Raw genomic sequence first — 20,042 nt, 5'->3', positions numbered from 1 at the left:
GTAGGGGCTGAGCTGGGGCTGAGGTGTCCGGCAGGTGCTAGGGTTGCTGATTCCACTGGGGAGGTGACACACACCCAGCTGCCACCCCACCTCCCCCGCCCTGGGGCAGGAATGAGGGGCAGCTGCCACGTTATCAGGGACACATTTCCTGGGAGCCCAAGGCCTGACTCACAGAGGCCCAGAAGGGATGGGCCCGATTCCTGGGCTTCCCCCAGCCCCTCGGCCTGCCCCTGGCCATGCCACAAGGCCACGTGTCTGTGTTTACACCTTTATTATCCGCTTCCCGCTGCCCCCAAGGATTCCCGTGCCCGAAATAGCCGGGCACTGGGACCCAATTGTCCAAAGCCGCTGCAGCCCAGGTGGGTGAGGCGCTCCGGAGGTTCCGGCAGGGAACAAAGCCGGTTGGGCCACATTCCAGCCCTGCTCGGCGGGAAGTGCAAGGCAGGAGGGAGTGGGGGGTAGGGAAGGTTGAGCCAGAGACCCCGGCTCCCTCAGCCCCGGATCAGGGGCGTTAGTAGCAGCAGGAACAGAGCAGCCTGAGGGGAGCCTGAGGCCCTGGCCATGTCGGGGGGACAGAGATCGCTGCCTTCTGGGGTCCAGTAGGGGTAGCCACTGGGAGGCAGAAAATGGGCCTCCTCCACTGTCTGGGAGATCCAGGCCTCTTCAGGGGCGATGGCAGCAAACAGCTCCCGGCTCCCTCGCACAGCCACGCCCACGAGGACCCAGGAGCCCTCCTCGGTCTGGCACAGGAGTGGAGGTGCTGAGGTCACCTGCGGTATTAGAGTCAAATCCCAAAGGGTCTCTTACTCTTTCTTCCTCCTGATTCCCTGCCCCTTCTTAGAGTCCAGCTACAGAGCACTGCTTGTCCCCACCCTTAGGCTTCCTGGCCCCAGTCTCTCTCTGAAGTCCGGCAAGGAAGCGCTGCTCCTTCCCACTTGGCGCCCAGCACTCAAGAATTCCAGCCCTGTTCTCTCTCGAGGACCTGGCTGCCCAGCACCACGCCTCTGCTCCCTTTACCTCACATGTGTCCTCCTGACCTTCTGAGTACAGAACACAGAGAGTCCCAGAGGGCAGAACGCCCTGATAGAGACAGTGACAGAGTCGAGGCATCAAGATGGAGACAGCTGCAGCCACAGGGACTAAGGGGAGAGAGAGTTGTCACAGGATTTCTGGCCTTCAGTCACTTCTCACCCCCAGGACCCTGGGCTCTCACCTCGGTCCCGGGAGCTCTTCCAGCCCAGGACCCAACAGCTGGCCCCCAGGGGGACACCCCCTGGGTGAAGGCAGATGGGCAAGGCTGATGGGGAGGGCTCCACCCGGGAGCTCAGCTCCAGGAGGGCCAAGGGGGGCCGAAGTCCCAGGTGCCGGGGCAGGCGGATGCTGATGACCAACCGGGATACCTGGTGGCCCTGTGGGAGGGGGGTGGCCCCTGCCCGGCCCAGGTGTACTTCAATATAAGGGACGGTTGTAGAGCCTGGCCTGTTGGAAAAAAAGCCCAACGTCACCACCTCCTCCCCCAGTCCTGTAGTGTAGGGGACAGGGCAGAATGAACTCCAAGGTCACTCCATTCATGATTCCTGGTTCCAAATCTCTCTTCAATCTCAAAACACTTGTTGTAATTCCCTGTACTGTCAGAACCTTAAAGGGAGAATATCCCACTATTTTAAGATTCCTTTTGCCCATCTCAATTTTCCCCTCTTGTCCAAGAGATGGGTGAGACCCACCTGAGGACACAGTGAGTGGCTGCCAGGACCCAGCCTGGGGCCACGAGGATCCCCGTGCAGACTCGACCTCCAGCTACGTGCACCTCTGCCAGCCAGGGCCACAGGACCCCCATCGCAGCGGGCTCTGGTCTCAGGCCACAGGCTAGGGAGAGGAGATGTCCACTGAAGTGGGGGCTCCACAGCTGCACCCTGAAGACACTCTCATGGATCTCAGCCCACGTAGGAGCCTCTAAGTCCCAAAGCCCTAAGGAGACTTTGAGCCCTCACCCCCGCGTTCTGTGGTGGGGGGACACGTCTGTGTCTCAGTCTCCTCCCCCTCAGGGCCCCAGTCCCAGGTCAGCTGGTCTTCGAGGTAGGCTCCCCGAGTCACATGGCTGATCCAAGGGCCGTGGGTCTGCAGCGGGTAGAAGGCTCTGGGACGTAGGCAGCCACTGGAGAGGGGGCCGATTCCGGCCAGGAACCAGGTCCCCTCCTCCTGACACAGAAGGCTCCAGCGCGAGTCGTTCTGCAGCAAGAGTGTGGGGGCGACGGGAAGCACGCGGCTCGCGGAGGTGCTGGGGCTTTTTCGTCCTCCACTGTGTCCCCGAACTCAGGCGTAACAAGCCCCCTCCTCCCAGCCGGGCGCCAGGACTCATCTGTCTAAGTCGGCCCTCACGTTAGGCTCCTCTTTAAACTAGGGGTAGCCAGAAGGCCGGACATCCCCCAGGGCCCAGCCCAGGGCCCTGCCTGGAGGCCTCGACGGCCAGACTCCGCCCCCCAGAGCCTGCAGGACCCGCCTTAATCTCCGCCCCGCCCCGGAGCTCGCCGCCTCCCTCCCAGGCCCCTCCGGCCCCGCCCCTCCGGCCCCGCCCCCGTCACTCACCCAGCAGCGGCCCGCCTCCTCCTCCTCCTGGTAGGCGGGGCACAGCGCGCGCGGCGGGTCTCCCGGCGGCGGCACCGGCGCCCCCTGGCGGCCGTACAGGCAGTGACACCACCAGCCGCTCGACAGCTCGGCCTCGAGCGGGGCGTGGGGACCGGCCGCGGGCTCTGCAAGGGAGGAGCGAGGGAGCCCGCGCTGCGGAGGCGTCCCGCCCGGCTCCGTCCGGCCGCGCGCGGGCCCCCCGCTCACCCCCGCGACCCCAGAGGGCCAGGCGGCAGCGGCTCCCGGGCAGGAAGTAGTGGTCTGGGCGCGGGAGGCACACCGGCCGCGGGGCCGCGCGGAGGTCCACGGGCGCGCGCAGCTGCAGCAGCGCCAGGTCGGCCGCGGCGTCCCACGAGGCGTTGTCGTGCGGCACGAGGCGCGCCACCCGCTCGGCGCGCGGACGCGAGGGCAGCAGCACGCGCCAGCTGTCCGGGCCGCCGGGCGCGCCGTCGGGGCGGGCGGGGCTGCGGGGCGGGGGCGCGGGGGCCTGGGCTGGATCCCGCACACGCAGCCCCAAAGCCACGCGCGTCCGGCCTGGACCTGGGCTTGCGGAGCACCGTGTGCCGAGACCCCGGCGCCCTGCGTCGAACCCGAACCCCCGCCCGCTCGTCCCCTAGACACGGACCCTGCTTGCACGCTGGTCCCACTCCTGCCAGGGAGACCCCGTGCCCCAGACCACGGCGCCCCTCCCCTCGACTCCCACCCCACACCGGGGAAGGGCCAGGGTCAGGGAAATAGTGTCTCGGGCCCGAGGCGGGGGCGGCCAGAGTATGTCAGGCTGGGTTTTCACTCACTCCAGAAAGCAGCTGGCGGGTGCCAAGACCCAGCTCTCGGACACCAGCGCCCCACGGCAGGGTCTGGATCCCGGCACCATCACCTGGGCCTCCCAGGGCCAGGCCCCTGGCCTTGGGGCCTTGCCGCACTCTGAGGGGTGAGAGGCCGGAGTCAGGGGGCCTCCCGGACCCGCAGCAGTGTCCGCCCCGACTGCGATCTCTCCCGCCCAGCCACCACCGAGGCGTCCTGCTCCCGCACCTGGCAGGGCGATGGTGCAGTTCCCTTCCCTGGGCTCCCGCGGACCCGACTGGGGCTCCCCGGAACGGCTGGGAAAGGCGGGCCCAGGCTCGGAGCCCATGACCCGTTCCCGTATCCAGGCCTCGTAGGGAGCCACAGCGGTGAAGACTCCAGGACGGTTCCTTCGTCCACAGCCAAAGCCAAAGCTGGTGATTCCCGCCTGGAACCATCGGCCGCCTTCCTCACAGACCAGCGGACCCCCAGAGTCTCCCTGGTGATGGACAGTTCAGTGTTACACGATCAACGCAGGGACCCACCAGTGTATACTGGGTCACCTCACCAAGGTTCTGCGCCTCTTCTTGCCCAATACAGAGCCACTTCCTAGAAATCTGTCCTGTCTGAGCCTTGCCCTCTGCATTCCCTACAACTGTAAACAGAAGAAAGCCTTGTGAGGCAGAAAGGCTGATGAGCAGCCAAAGCCACGGGCACCCAGTTAATGCACCAAAGGCCACTCCACAGAGATCTGCAGGTCTTGTTCAGAGCCAAATGATTCTTGTTCAATAAATGGCTCAAATAAACACTGTTTTGGGTTCCTAAGTGCACCCAATTGTTAAGGTAAATCAGAGACGCCAACTTCAGGAGGAAGAGGCTTCTAGAAATAAGCCGTTAGAAAAACAGCAAGGGGGCACCTGGGTGGCTCAGTTGGTTGAGCGCCCAGCTCTTGTTTTTGGCTCAGGTCATGATCTTGGGGCCATGAGATCTGACTTGTGCTCTGTGGGGAGTCTGCTTGTCCCTCTCCCTCTGCTCCTCACCCTGCTTGCACACTCACTCTCTCTTTGTCACTATCTCTAAAATAAATAAATAAAATTTTTTTAAAAAAGCAGCAAGAGGGGCGCCTGGGTGGCTCAGTGGGTTAAGCCGCTGCCTTCGGCTCAGGTCATGATCTCAGAGTCCTGGGATCGAGTCCCGCATCGGGCTCTCTGCTCGGCAGAGAGCCTGCTTCCCTCTCCCTCTCTCTCTCTCTCTCTCTGGCTGCCTCTCTGTCTACTTGTGATTTCTCTCTGTCAGATTAATAAATAAAATCTTTAAAAAAAAAAAAAAGCAGCAAGAAGGGTTAGTTTGAAAGCGAGTAAGCAGAGATAACTACAATTAACAAACACTAAATTAGCCTTGTTCCTAAGGCATCTTCCATAGTCTGGGTCAGGCATCTCTGTGACCTGAGGAGGCCCCAGAAAAGGCTCTTGGAATCATTGAGAACTGTGCTGTGCAGTGTGGTAGATGCCACCCACACGTGGCTATCTGAATTTAAATTTAAGCTAAGCATTTAAAATTCAATTTTTCAGTCACACTGAAAATGTTTCAAATATTCAGTAGCCACTGTGGCTAGTGACTGGTGTACTAGACAGTGCATGGTTTTCTTTTCTTTTCTTTTTTTTTTTTTTTAAGATTTTATTTATTTATTTGACAGAGATCACAAGTAGGCAGAGAGGCAGGCAGAGAGAGAGAAGGAAGCAGGCTCTCCGCCGAGCAGAGAGCCAGATGTGGGCTCCATCCTAGGACCCTGAGATCATGATGTGAGCTGAAGGCAGTGGCTTAACCCACTGAGCCACCCAGGCGCCCCTGGACAGTGCATGGTTTAGAGCAATCTAAACTGCCATCCCTGGCAATCCTGTTCAAGAAGGCAGGGGATTACGTCCATAGGTTCTGGAACCTCATAATGGGGAGGGATCCTGAAGACAATGTAGCTCAAATTCCCTTCACCACCATGCATGCTTGAGCATCCTCAAAAATGTGTGCCATTCGGGCGCCAAAAAAAGAAAGTGTGCCATTGGGAGCACCTGGGTGGCTCAGTCAGTTAAACATCTGACTCTTTCTTATTTTAGAGAATAAAAAAACCTCATTTATTTAAAGATTCTATTTGTTTATTTGAGAGAGAGAGAGAGAGAGAGCATGAGTGGGGTGGGGGAGGAGCACAGGGAGTAGGAGCAGCAGACCCCCCGCTGAGCAGGGAGCCAGATGCGGGGCTCCATCCCAGGACCTGGGATCATGACCTGAGCCCAAGGCAGAGGCTTATCTGACTAAGCCACGTAGGTGCCCCTATTTATTTATTTGAGGGAGAGAAACACTCTCAGGGAGGAGCAGGGAGAGGGTATGAGGAAGCAGACTCCCAGCTGAGTAGGGAGCCCAGATTCGGGGTGATCTCCCAAGCAGGAGATCATGAACTGAGCCCAAACCAAGAGTAGGACACTCAACTTACTGAGCTGCCCAGACACTTCAAAGCATCTGACTCTCGATTTTGGCTCAGGTGACGATCTCAGGATGGTGGGATCGAGTATGGAGTCTGCTTCTCCCTCCCCCTCCCGCTGCCCATACTCTCTTAAATAAATAGATAAATCTTAAAAAGAAATATGTGCCATTGGAGGAAAGTTTCTGGGGAAGATGGTTAAAATATACTATGTGCTGGCTTTCAGCAAGATAACTGGAAACTTCTATAAAGGATTAATCCTTCTACTTTTTACAATTTTATTTTTAAGTAATCTCTACACCCAACGTGGGGCTTAAACTCACAGCCCTGAGATCGAGAGACCCCGCTCTATGGACTGAGCCAGCCAGGCACTCCAGATTAATTCGTTTTTGAAAAAAATAACTATTTGCTGAATATCTACTAAGTAACAGGTGCTGCGCTGTGGCCTGGGATATGGGATGATAATAATAATAGCTAAATACTTATTGTAGCTCTGATTAAAGACCAAGGCACTGTCGTATTACATATTCCTGCTGTCGTCATAACCACCATATGAGGTAAGTAGTGCTATCACCTCCGTCTTCCAGACGAGAAGGTCTGGACATATGGAGGTTAAGTAATTTGGCCAAGGTCACACAGCTAATAAGTGGTGGCGCTGGACTTGTCAGCAGACTGACTCCCTCTGGCACCGCCGTAAGGAACAACGGCCTCTTGTTGAGCTCCAAGTTCTAATCTCATCCATCCCATTCACTGGCCATCTTGCCCTCTTTTTGCAGACACGAGAGAGATGAGATTGCCCTATTCCTCTTGTTTCCCAATGGTCAGGGCTCTCTGCCTGGCCCCGAGGGGCAGCTGCGGCGACCTCCCCTCACCTGGCAGGTGTCCCTGCGGCCCTCCGGGTAGCCAGCACACAGCATCCCTGGCAAAAGCTGGAAAGTGAGGTTGAAGGGGCCGGGCCGGCTGTAGAGACACTGACAGGCGGCCTCTCCCAGCAGCCTCAGCTCCACTTCCTGTAGCACCCATGGGAGAGGCAGGCGGTCTGCAGGTCGAACCAGAGAGCAAATGCTGTGAGGCAGATGTGAAGTCCCCTGGTCCCCAGCTCAGCGTTGTGCCCTTGAGGTGCCTCCTGGACATCTCTGTCTAGATGCCCCGTGACACCCGCGCCTGCTGTGTTCAAAACCAGTCATTGTCACCTCCCGCTCTTCTCTTACCTCGGGAATCGCCTCACCCAGAACCCAGTGAGAGCTTCCACAGATGGTTGTGCAGTGGAGAAAGTTATCTAGATGGCACAAGATGCATGTCGGGGCTAAAATCACTAAGCTCTGAGCCCCAGTGTAGGTTGTATAGTCTTGAGAGGGTGACCTTTTCAACAAAGACGTCATATAGCCTAGTGTGGTCCCACACTAAGTTGACAAGTTGGCAAGCATGGAGTCTGTACATCATCCTTGGCCTCGCCTCAGTTCCCAAGTCCTGAAAACCTCTCGTTTATGACTTCTTGGAATTTTCACTACAACTGCCCTAGTTCAGGAGGCACAACTTTGGGCCTGGATGACTGGCCTAGGCTTCGACTGGTCCATTCCCCAACCCACCCTTCACTTATTGCTGACAGAGAAATGTTCTTTTTTTAAAAATTATTAAATTAAAAAAAATTTAAATAGGTTCCACGCCCAATGTGGAGCCCAACTTGGAGCTTAAACCCATGACCCTGAGATCGGGACCTGAGCGGAGATCAAGAGGCGGACGCTTAACTGACTGAGCCGGCCAGGCGCCCCATGACAGAGGAATGTTTCTAAAACTCAGCTCTGATCTTACCAAAAACCATCAATGGACCCCATTGTTTACATCTGAGCCCTCCGCCCTCTCCCGGGGTGAACCTACCTTTGATGGAAACAAAGTCTCAGATTCCAGGAATGGGGGGGGGGGGCTGTGGACCCGGCTTCTTCCCTCCACACCCGGCTTCCTGCAAGGTCCCGTGATGGTGAAGCTGTACCTGAGGGTCAGCCAGGGAGGTTTGGGGATTGTCCTGGGGATCCTGGGAGCTGGTGGGGTGCTCTGGCCCTCGGTTTGACCTTAAGGCTTTCACGGTCCAGCCCGAGCAGCTTCTGTGGCCTCTGTTGCCTCTTCCCCTTCCACTCCGGCCTCCCAACCTGGACCTTCTCCAATTAATATGTCTCATGTGGGTTCCCAGAGTGGCCTCCATGTGCCCCCACTTTCCTGTAATGCTAACTTAGGTCCTCTTTACAAAGCCTCCCCAGAAATCCCCTGTTCTGGGGACGCCTGGGTGGCTCAGATGGTTAAGCATCTGCCTTTCGCTCAGACTGTGATCCCAGCGTCCTGGGGTCCTGGGATCGAGCCCCGCTTCAGGCTCCCTGCCGAGCAGAGAGTTTGCCTGTCCCTCTCTTTCTCTGCCCGCTGCTCCCCCTGCTTGTACTCTCTTTCTCTGTCAAATTCATAAAATCTAAAAAAAAAGAAAAAGAAGAAAAGATCAATCTCCTGTTCTGGGTGCCCTTTATCGGGATGGTCTGGGGCCATCACCAGACTTCCCCGGTGCTCAGAATTACCTTTTCTTGTCTTCTCTCCCCTTGATGGGGCCCCTCCAAGTACAGGCTGTGGCACCTTCCTCATCCTTGCCAAAGCCCTGGGCACTACACAGGTCTGATCACGGCACATGCACAATAATTGTGGGGCTTTGCTAGCATGGACTGTAGGATGGTGAGGAACGGGAAAGTGGTCTATTCCCCCCCCCCCCACACACCTTCCAACACAGCGTTTGCTTATCTACTGAATTTCTAGCTTGTCTGCCTACTGGAGCTTAAGCTCTGAGAAGGCAGGGAGTTTTGCTTATGTTCGCTGATACATCTCTAATGCCCAAGTCGGTGCCTGGCCCAAGAAGGGGCTCAAGACGTTACCTGTCGAGTGGATGAAAGATGAACTGAATGGAGGAGAGTGACTTGGGAGAAGACAGGAGGTGGGCGCGTAGACGCGGATTGGGGGGGTGGAGGAGGAAGAGGAGCGGGGGAAGAGGGCAGAGGCTGCCGTCTGCCGAACGAACGAGCTTGCAGGACTCCGGGCTGTGCTCTAGTGCCCGATTGCCTCGGGCAAAACTATCCAACGCGCGCGAGTTACTGCGATGTTAGGCAGCGGGCTAGAACCCTGACATGGGTTTTCTCATTTAATCCACCCAACAACCCCATGGACTGGGCACTATTTTCCTCCGTTTTCAGAGGAGGGCATGGACTGGGTGAAGAGCTAGGGTGGGAACCCTAGTCAGATCCTAAATGGAGGAAAGAAAAATCTGGAAGGAAAGGTGAGGAGGGAATGGGGTGGAGGAGTGCGGAGTCTCAGTGTGCGGGCCCAGGGGGAGGAGGACTGGCGGACCCGGGGAGCGGCCCTCGCAGCCGCCGGGCGGAAATCCGCGCTCCAGGCCCCCGCCCAGGGCCCCGCGCCGCGGGTTCCACCTCCCGAGCTGCCGCCCCGAGGACCCACGCGGCTTCTCCTACTCGCCCCGAGGTGCCGCCCCGGGGCCCGCTCCGGAGGCTCCCGCTCTCCGGTTCCGCACTCCCCGGACCCCCCGCCTCCCCCACTTACCGTCTTCCTGAATGTCCCCCCAGCCGGTGGCCCAGCAGGCCGCGCCGTGGGCGAAGCGGTGCGAGGCGCGCGGCAGGCAGACGGGCCGGACGGCGGGGCCCAGCCGGGCGGGCGAGGCCAGGCGCAGCAGGGCCAGGTCTGCGCCCAGGTCCACGCGGGTGAAGTTGTCCGGCACCAGGATGGCGGCCACCGCGCGGACGTGCGCGCCGTCCAGGGGCCCGTCCTGGGAGTGCGCGCCCAGCAGCACCGACCACTCGGCCGCGGGCTCCAAGGTCCCGTTCCTGCACCGAGGCCCAGGCGGGAGGCGATTAGGTGGACCCGAAGACGGGCGGCCCGACAGCCGTGGGGTGGCGGCTCAGAGGCCGGGGAGCAGGTGGGGTTAGTGGGAACCCGCGGGGCGGAGCCGGATCTAGATCTGGGCTGCGGCGATCCAGGCTGAGTTAGGTTCCCCGAAGCGAGAGGATCCGATTTTGAGGCGGGGGGAGGAGGACCCGGGGCAGAGGGGATTCCGATTCGGGTACTGGGGGGAGTGGTGGGGCGAGTGACCCGGCGGTACCACCCGCATTCAGGGCCGGGGCACCCCCGCAGAGGGGCTCGGTTCCAGGTTAGCGGTCGGAGACTCCGGGTCAAGCTGCGGGGCGGGCCTGGCTTTGGCAGAGGGTCCGGGCGCGGGCGAGTACTCACGTCAGGAAGCAGTGAGCCGCGGAGAGCACCCAGGACGGGGCGACGAGGGAGCCCCCGCAGACGTGGCCCCCACGCTGCTGCAGGCTCACCTGCCACGGCCAGCGGCCTGGCGGCGCGTCTGAGCCCCCCACGATTCGGGCAGCGAGCTCGGGGCGACCGCAGTCTGCCATGGAGGACCGTGGAGGTCAGCCTGCCGGGTCCCTGACGCCGGAGGCCCGCGCAACCCAAGACAAAGCCTGTCTCCCACCGACGTTAATCTGCCCCTTGAGCAGGAATCAAGAGGACTAGGTACTGCTGACTTCCCGGCACTGGCACCTCCCTCCTCACCTAACCAGACTTTCTTTCTTTTTTTTTTTTTTTTTTAAGGTCCGAGGAGCCCCCGTTCTTCCTTACCTAGATCATCAGGTTCTTCCTGGGCGGGACTGAGAGCTGGGGGTTGGAGGGGAAAGAGGGGAAGGTGCTGGGACCCCAGCCCGGCGCTGCCAGCCTCCATCGTCCTGTTCCCCGCCCCTCCCCCCCACCCCGTCCCTCCCCCAGTCCCCTTTTCCAGCGTCCCCCTGCCAACACCATGCTACCCCTCCTCCTGCCTTTAAGGCCTCCCACGTGATTTCCCCCAGTCTGACTGCCTTACCTGAGTCCTGGAAAGCTCCTGGGATGGGGCTGAAGGCTGGAAAGAGGGAAGCAGGAAGAGGCTGGGGACCGACACTGAGCGGCCTCCGTGACTCCCCTCCCCCGCAAGCTTTCCGGCTGCTCCGTCTCCCCGGACGCTCGGCCCCATCCCCCTCTCATACACCATTCCTCTCCCTTCTGACGCCTTACTCCGTCCTGTTTCTGACCTTCTCCTTCCCTTCCTCTGACACCCCCACGACCCACACAGGACCCAGAAGTCCTGCTTTCGGACTCAGGACCCAGGCCCATCAAAGCCATCTCCTGTCCCCTGAAGTTACCGAGGATCAGAAGTGGAAGGAGCAGGTGCTGGGACATGGCACATTTGAGTCAGCCGGAGGCACGGAGATGAGTGAAGGTCTGCTCCCCGCCACAGCTCTGTCCCTGCCTAGGCAGCCCGTGACACCCGATGGTCCCAGGACCAGCCCCACCCTCCCTGGCTGGAGCCCATCCCTGGCAATCTGAGAGGATCTGGGGCTGGAAGGGGGAAGTAGGGAGCCTAAGGCCCCACCCAGAGCACTGTGAGCATCTCACATCTCTGGAGGCCCAAGGTGGGGGTGGGAGGCACATGTCCCAGCCCCAGGACACGGCTGGGTGGGAACCCTGTGGGCCGTGCTGGGAGGCTGAGGCCCTGGGTCCTCGGTGAGGCATGGCTGTAGGGGAGCCCAGGCCCTTGGGACAGAGGAGGTGGCCCCTCAGTGGCGTGACTTACCTGAGACCTCACCTCTGTTCAGGGTGTGGCTGATTACCCCAGTGGCCTGGCCTTCTCTTCTCACACAGCTCTGGTTACTGGAGTTGCTGGCCAGGTCTGGGAAGGGAGCTCTAGGGAATTCAATCCCACCCAACAAAGGGATCACAGATTCCTCTGGTTGGGCAGGGCCGAGGATTCTGGGGGGGCCGGGGTGGGGGTGCACTGGGCAGCCTGGCAAAACCAAGACGAACACCACCCTTTTTTGTGTTAGAGTCGTCTCCATTGTGTTGTCATTCTTTGTGTGACCCTGGGAAAGTCACTCAACCCTTCAGTGTATATCAATAGGAGGCCACTAAGAAACATGTGGTGCCTCAAAGAGGAATTGTGGGGAGTTTAGTGAAGGAACCATTTACAGAGGCACAGGCAGGGTTAAGGGAAACCACCAAGGGCTGGTGAAGCAACCCTGGGGCTAGCAGTAATGGAGAACTCTGCCCTGCCCTGCTGGGAGAGGCAAAGAGAGGGAGCACAGACCCGAAACAGAAAGGAAGAGCGGCAGAAGGAGCGAGAGGCTCCGGATAGGAGCCCCTTCAGTGGAGCAGTGCAGCCTTCTTCAACGCGTGGCTCAGCTGGAAGTAAGTCTCCATCTCCCGTTCCTCCTTCCCTCTGCTCACCTGCTAGCTCCTCCAAGCTCTGAAACTTCCCCGAAGCTGGAGGGATCCGGAGCCCATGATGTGGCCCATAAAGATCGCTCTGGGGAAGCAGATCAGGATGGAGAAGCGGTGGAGGAGAGTCACAGTAGAGCCACCCCCGGGTTTCCCTGCCACGCATGAGAAGAGCAGTTCTTTCTTTCTTTTTTTTTTTTTTTTTAAGATTTTATTTATTTATTTGACACAGAGAGAGAGATCACAAGTAGGCAGAGAGGCAGGCAGGGAGAGAGGGGGAATCAGGCTCCCCACTGAGCAGAGAGCCTGATAAGGGGCTCCATCTCAGGACCCTGAGACCATGACCCAAGTCAAAGGCAGAGGCTTAATCCACCGAGCCACCCAGGTGCCCAGAGAAGAGCATTTCTGTGAGAACTTCTGGAAGTGGAAATGACATAAAGCAAAGAAGCCATTACTATCAATTTATATGAAAAGTACTTTGAGCATTCCCAGATCTAAGAAATCACCTCTTCTAGGCCTCCTTTCTTTCTTCTTTCAAGGATTTCATTTTTAAGTCATCTCTGCGCCCAGTGTGGGGCTTGAGCCCACAGCCCTGACAACATGGGTTGCACGGTCCATTGACGGAGCCACCCAGAAGCCTCTCTCCTAGGCTTTTCCGATACCTTAGGACATATTTTGGTAACAAAAGCACAATATAAATTGAGATCAAGCACAGATGCTGGCTGCTGAGACACTGAGCATAGCTCTGAGGAGGAGATCTTGGGGTGCTTCCTGCCTGAAAAGCCAACCCGGAACCCTATTTTCACTTTTCACCTTTTTTCAAAAAAGTGAAAATCCTCTTTGGATTTCTTTTGGTTAGCAAAAACACATTCAATGTAGGCTTTCCTAAAATCCAAGTGGCACAATGCGAACTTTTGAAAAGCAGGGGATATCTGAATATCTATTTTCTTACCAATAATATAGGCTAGTAATAATATACAACTCTGTTAGTCCAGTTTCCCTAGAAAATAGGGGCCTGGGTAAAGGCTACATTCCTCGGGCAGCAAGAGCAGGGAAATGAGATGTGCTTAGGAAGGGAGTAAATGCAGACACAAGGACCCAACGTGGACCGAGTTCATTGATGAGTTTGCTAACCTCAGCTAGTCCACGGAGACAATGAAGGTAAACTTGGTGGCAACAGCTTCAGAATCATTAACACAACCCTGGAGTTTTAGTTAGTTAGTTAGTTTGTTTTTAAAGATTGTATTTATTTGTCAGAAAGAGAGAGCACTAGCAGGGGGAGCGACCGGTAGAGCAGGCGGGAGGGCGAAGCAGGCTCTCCGCTGAGCACGGACCGTGACCTGAGCTGAAGGCAGACGCTTAACAGACTGAGCCACCCAGGCGTCCCTGCTTGTTTGTTTATTTAAAGAAAGCCCTACGTCCAATGTGGGGCTTGAACTCACAACCCAAGATCAAGAGTCGCAGTTCCTGGGGTTTCTAAGTCTCCTCAGATACTCGTTGGCAAGCATTAGCCCCTCCAACTATGAGGAACCTGTCATTTATGCAACAAAACTCAGAGAAATGAGGCAGTGGACAAACAAAGGTAGGAGAGGAAAGAGGGTGTCGGTTGGTTGCGGCGAAGCACGCAAGGCACGAACACCTTCACCTGCAAACCGCTGGCTGAGGCTCAGTAGTTCTCCATCATTTGGGTTTCAGGACCTCCTTACACTCTTAAATATTACTGAGGAATCTAAAGCGTTTTTGCTCATGTAGGTTATATCTATCAATATTTATTATCTTTGAAATTAAAACTAGAAACACTTAGGGATTCCTGGGTGGCTCAGTTGGTTAAGCGTCTGCCTTTGGCTCAGAATGATCCCAGAGCCCTGGAATCGAGCCCCTGCATCAGGCTCCCTACTCAGTGGGGACCCTGCTTCTCCCTCGGCCACTCCCCATGCTTGTATTCCCTCTCTCGCTGTGTCTCTCTCTGTCAAATAAATAAAACCTTTAAAAAAAGGATTTTATTTTTTAAGTAATCTTTACACCCAATGCAAGGCATGAACTCACACCCTGAAATCAAGGGTTCCATGCTCAGGGTGCCTGGGTGGCTCAGTCAGTTATGTTTCCCACTCTTGATTTCAGCTCCGGTCTGTCACAATTTTGGAGTCCTGAGATCGAGCCCCACATTAGGCTCTGTGCTCAGTGGAGTCTGCTGGATATTCTCATCCCCCTGTTGTCTCTTGCTCTCTCTCTCTGATTCTCTCAAATAAATAAATAAGTAAGTAAGTAAATAAATAAATAAATAAATGTTTTTTAAAAAAAGATTTTATTTACTTATTTGACAGACAGAGATCACAAGTAGGCAGAGAGGCAGGCAGAGAGAGAGGAGGAAGCAGGCTCCCTGCTGAGCAGAGAGCCCGATGCGGGGCTGGATCCCAGGACCCTGAGATCATGACCTGAGCTGAAGGCAGAGGCTTAACCCACTGAGCCACCCAGGCGCCCCAACAAATAAATCTTAAAAAAAAAAAAAAAGAGTCGTGTCTTCTACTGACTGAGCCAGCCAAGCACTCCCCAGCTTTTAGTTTAAACAAAGTTTATGTAGTCATGCTGAGTTAGAAAGAAATGTAGGGGCACCTGGGTAGCTCGGTTGGTTGAGTGTATGCCTTTGGTTCATGTCACGGTCTTGGGGTCCTGGGATGGAGACACGTGGAGTCTGGCTCCCTGCTCAGTGGGGAGGCTGGTTATCCCTTTCCCTCTGGTCTCCCCCTGCACTCCAGCCCGCATGCACGTGAGCTCGCACTCTCTCTCTCAAATAAATAAATAAAATATTTTTTAAAAAGAAGTCTAAAATGATTTCCCTTATATATCAGGCCTTTAGAGAGTTTTGTCTATCATCAAAGAGTGGCTCACCAAAGCAAAGGTTCTTGTGGGGGGAAGGGGGACACTTTGCTTTAGGGAGACAGATTGAAATTTCTGGGTTGCAAGGACAGTTTGCAAAAGCTGCCTCTGGGGATTCTGGTTCTTCCAGCCCAAGATGTGTTTGCTTGAGAATCGCTGTTCTAAGCTTCCTAACAACCAACAAACACAGAGAGGGAAACCCAAGCAGAGTCTCCTCCAGGTCCTAGGACGGAAACTCATTTTCTCCTGCAGGTTCTGATGGGGAGGAAACTTCTGGGTAATGAACTCTTCTTCAATAGCACCATTATGGCAAATGCAACAAAGAGTGTCATGAGGTTGGTTTTTATTGTGCTGCTTACTGGCAGCCAATAACCCTACAGTCAAACCACAAGTCAATAAAATGATGATGTGGTGGTTGCCTCTGGGTAGCAGAAACCACCATACAGACACACCGTTCTCTGCGGGTCTGGTCCGTGGGAGGAGAACTCTCAGATCAGCTACCATACTCGTTTTCTGTCGCCCATAGAACAAACGATCATACAATCAATGGCTTAAAGCTATAACAATTTGTTACCCTATACTTCTGAGAGTTAAAAATATGACAAGAGTCTTGCTAGGCAGGGCTGGGTTCCTTCCTGGAGCCGCTAAGGGAGAAGCCATTTCCTTGCCTTTTCAGCTGCTAGAGGCTGCTCTCAGTCATGGGGTCCTGGCTCTCCTTCCCCATCTTCAGAGCCAAGAAGGCTGCATCTCTCTGACTTCTTCTCTTTTGCCTAAAGCCCAATGTGGGGCTTGAACTTATGACCCTGAGATCAAGAGTCAGACGTTTTACTGACCAGGAGCCCCTCTCTGACCCTTCATCTGTCTTCACATCTTTCTGTCTGACCAAACCAGGAAGGGTTCTTCGAGTTTAAGGATCCACATGACTAATGGGCCCAAAGTCCTTTTTGCCATATAAGGTAAAATATACCTTAAAAATAAATAAAATGTTAAAAAAAAGAAAATTGGCAGTATTGACTTAAGCTGTATGCATACTTGTATTATGATTCCAAAATACTTATGATTAGACAAGAGAAACAAGTGTGCCAAAAGACTTGAGCATAATGTAGTGTCCATAGCAGTTTTATTCACAAAAGTCGAAACCTAGAAACAGCACAGATGTCTCATAACAAGAAAATTGACAATTTATACCACAATTTATTATTGTGGTGCTTTGATACAATGGAATACTGTGTAGCAATAAAAAAGAATGACCCATTTTTTGTTCACCAAAGAGAAGGTTCAGACTCTATGATTCCAATTATATGCAACTTAAGAGTACGGTTCCTGGGTGGCTCACTTAGCTAAGCGTCTGCCTTCCGTTCAGGTCATAACCCCAGGGTCCTGGGATGGAGTCCCCCATCAGGATCCCTGCTCAGCTGGGAGTCCGCGTCTGCCTCTGCCTCTCCACACTGCTTGTGCTCTCTCTCTCCCTCTCTCTCTCTGTGTCAAATAAATCATTAAAAAAAACACCCCAATTCTTATCCTTAAAAAAAAAGTCTATTGATAAAAAAAAAAAACAACAACAACATCAAAAACAAAGCTAGGGGCACCTGGATGGCTCAGCCTGTTAAGCGTCTGCATTTGGCTCAGGTCATGATCTCAGGGTCCTGGGTTGAGCCCTGAGTTGGGCTCTCTGCTCAGCAGGGAGTCGCTTCCCCCTGCCCCTCTGTCCCTCCCCAACCCACCCCCCCCAGCTTGTGCTCTCTTCCGCACTCTCTATCTCAAAAAAAAAAAAAAAAAAAAAAATCTTAAAAAAAAAAAAGAACAAACAAAACTAATTGATATTGGTGAAGTCAGAATAGTGGTTACCACTGTGGAAGTATTGACCAGGAAGGAATGAAAAGGAACGTGCTAGAGTGCAGGAAAGTTATAGATCTTGATCTGGGTGGTGGCCACACAGGTGTACACAAACGAAATTTCATTAAGCCGACCCTTTAAGATTAGTACACTTCATGCACTTTACTGTAGGGTTCTTACACCTGAATGAAAAGAGACAAAACACATTTTGCAAGTAAGTGAATTCCAGGGTCAGTTAAGGATAAATGAACTGAACCAGATCTAAAAATGCTTTCCTAGACCACAAGCTTTGGTAGAAGGTGGAATATTACCTCAGATACACCAGGGACTAAGGGTTATATAGTTTCTGAAAGTTTAGCCAAAGCCCTTAGCAATTGGAGAAGCAATAAAAGCATGCTTAAGCAAAGTTGTTGCCATCACCTCCCTGATAAAAAAAAGATCATTTCTTTAAAAAAAAAAAAATTGGTAACAGGTTACTTATTTTCTGAATTGGCCTTCTCAGTAAGAAGGTTATCACTGACCTAAAAAAAAAGACATCCTTCAGATAATCCTTTAAAAATATTTTTTCTCTTGTAGGTCAGTCACTTCTCAAGAAAACTGGAAGAAAAATATTGCTTCTCTCAGGCAAGCTTTTAAAAGGTGCTGGGTGGAGGGAGCAGGAGACCGTTTCAACAGGTTAAGGGCAGAGCCGTCTACGCGTCACAGAAGCTACTGGCGGGCCAGTGGCACTGCGTCTCCTTGTGGAGAGAGAAGGTCCACTCAGGTGAAGTTGCTCCGCTTCTGGTCAGGGCTGCCCGGCGAAGAGCTCGTGGGCAGGACCATGTGTCTCCTCAGAAAAGAATCGGGAGCGTCTGCTCTAATGCGCCCCAGAATGGGTGCCCTTACAGAGTGAGCCTGCAAATATTTCCGTCTGGGTAGCGTTCAAGCAGATGTAAGCCCCTTAGGGTCTGCCTAGATGAAAACAGAGGATGTTCAGTCAAAGCTCAGGTAATCCATGAGTAATTGTTTTTGTATCACTATGTCCCTTGCAATATTGGGGATATAGTTATACTAAAAAATATAATTTGTGTTTATCTGAGATTTAGATTTATTTGGGTGTCCTGTATTTTTATTTGCTCAATCTGGCCACCCTATTACCTTGGCCATAATATTGTCTCGCTAAGTTACTGTGCTGTTGCCTCTGCTCGGGAAGAGCAAAGACTTTCAGGAGTGAGCTCCAGGATAACCTGAGCGACGGTCTAAAGGGCCTGGTCCACCTTACTTGACGGGGTGATCTTCTGAATGGGGATAGTTGAGAAATTCCTGATGAAAGTTGAGGACATCCTGACTCCACTCTGCAGAAGGCTCGTTAGCGGTTTCCGCCCCGCCTTCTGGTGCTCGCCCTTGTGAGGGGAAGAGTAACTGCTTCTCCCGCCGCTTCACTGGAGACACCAGCGCCACCTGCCTCTAACACCTGGTCTCCAGGGACCAGAGGGGTGGAGTCCCCCAGCCTTTCTCTCAATGTAGTGCCTGAGCAGCTGAGGCCTACTGGAGCCAGAAAGTGCCCCAGGAGGTGCCTGGGTGGCTCAGAGGGTTAAGAGTCCACCTTCGGCTCAGGTCAAGATCTCCAGGTCCTGGGATGGAGCCCAGCGCTGGGCTCCGGGCTCGACAGTGAGCCTGCTTCTCCCTCTGCCTCTGCCACTCACCCTGCTTGTGCTTTCCCTGTCTCTTGAATGAAAAACTAAAAAATATATATATATACATATATATTTAAAGATTTTATTTATTTATTTATTGGATGAAGAATGCTTAATTTCTTATTGAAAATATTGAGAAAAAGATTTTATTTATTTATTTGACAGAGAGTGAGAGAGCGAGAGAGGGAACACAAGAAGGGGAGAGGGAGAAGCAGGCTTCCGGCCCAGCAGGGAGCCCCATGCAGGGCTCCATCCCAGGACCTTGGGATCATGACCTGAGCTGAAGGCAGACGCTTGATGACTGAGCCATCCAGGCGCCCCCAAATTAAAAAAAAGAAAAGAAACTCTTTAAAAAAAAGAAAAAAGAAATCGCCCCAGGACTCAGTACTTTGGTCTCAAATGAGCAGTCCAACTTTAACTAAGAATACCTCACCATTTTTTAAAAAGACTTATTTATTTTGGGGGGCAGGGGAGAAGGAAGAGGGAGAGAGAGAATCCCAAGCAGACTTCATGCTGAGCACAGGGCTCAATGGTGGGCTCAATCCCATGACCCCGAGATCATGACCTGGGACAAAGTCAAGAGTCCGATGCTCAACCAACCGACTGAGCCACGCAGGTGCCCTAAGAGTACCTCAGTTTAGTGAGAGCTGTTACATGCCATTCGGGGAGTGGTTCCTGAGAAACAGAGGGAATGGTCTGACTTGTGTCTGGAATAGACACCCTCTGCCTCAGCGGAGAGCAGCTGTGGGGTTCTCCTGCGCAAAACGGAAGAGCGTGGCTGAGTCAGTGTGGTCCCTGCAGGTGAGACAGGTGACCAAGAGGATGGAGGTGAGGGCAAGATTTTTGATAAGTGGCTAGAAGCAATAGGGCCCTGACTTGGAGGCTGAACCAGGAAGCTTTCTGGACTCCTCTGGTCAACGGGGGGCATGGGGCAGGGTAGGATCTTGGGCATTCATACCATAGCAGTTACTTCTCCTGGGGGTGGGTTTTGTTCTCTGAATTCTAAACATCTAAAATGAGTACATGGGGGCGCCTGGGTGGCTCAGTGGGTTAAGCCGCTGCCTTCGGCTCAGGTCATGATCTCAGGTCCTGGGATCGAGTCCCACATCGGGCTCTCTGCTCGGCAGGGAGCCTGCTTCCTCCTCTCTCTCTGCCTGCCTCTCTGCCTACTTGTGATCTCTCTCTGTCAAATAAATAAATAAAATCTTAAAAAAAAAAAAATAAAATGAGTACATGGGTACCAACTGGCTCATTTACCAAATGAGTAAAGTGAGTCTCAACTGGCTGGCTTGGTTGGTAGAGCATGGAACTCTTGATATCAGGGTTGTGAGTTCAAACCTCACGTTGGGCATAGAGCTTACTTGCAAATAAAGAAATATATAAATTAAGTATAATTAATTAATTAATTAATTAATTAAATGGGTGTATGAGGAAGAAAGCTATAGGTAACAGAAACCCATTCAGATTCTCTTACTACAGAA

The 20,042-nt window shown here is 54.1% G+C and overlaps 1 protein-coding gene across 2 annotated transcripts in view; it reads right to left on the bottom strand.

The window, feature by feature from the left end:
• Window positions 1–254: 254 nt before the first annotated feature.
• PRSS36 (serine protease 36) overlaps window positions 255–20,042 on the bottom strand; it is a 31,471-nt gene continuing 11,683 nt past the window's right edge. The window contains exons 2-16 of one of the 2 annotated variants that reach the window (XM_045072631.1): window positions 11,532–12,260; window positions 10,785–10,820; window positions 10,547–10,582; window positions 10,154–10,316; window positions 9,470–9,750; window positions 6,754–6,920; window positions 3,658–3,907; window positions 3,420–3,549; window positions 2,833–3,089; window positions 2,587–2,750; window positions 1,992–2,229; window positions 1,725–1,866; window positions 1,214–1,479; window positions 1,018–1,139; window positions 255–770 (exon numbers count right to left, since the gene is read on the bottom strand). In XM_045072631.1, the coding sequence (XP_044928566.1) occupies window positions 492–770; window positions 1,018–1,139; window positions 1,214–1,479; window positions 1,725–1,866; window positions 1,992–2,229; window positions 2,587–2,750; window positions 2,833–3,089; window positions 3,420–3,549; window positions 3,658–3,907; window positions 6,754–6,920; window positions 9,470–9,750; window positions 10,154–10,316; window positions 10,547–10,582; window positions 10,785–10,820; window positions 11,532–11,793 (2,793 nt within the window). In that variant the 5' untranslated portion in view covers window positions 11,794–12,260 and the 3' untranslated portion in view covers window positions 255–491. The other variant, XM_045072632.1, reaches the window with a different exon arrangement.

This window comes from Mustela putorius, unplaced genomic scaffold (genome assembly GCF_011764305.1).
Source record: "Mustela putorius furo isolate JIRA1106 unplaced genomic scaffold, ASM1176430v1.1 tig00004039_pilon_pilon_pilon, whole genome shotgun sequence".
NCBI lineage: Eukaryota > Metazoa > Chordata > Mammalia > Carnivora > Mustelidae > Mustela > Mustela putorius.
Note: the sequence above shows the minus strand (reverse complement) of the source record. Positions and strands in the feature narration are given on the sequence as shown.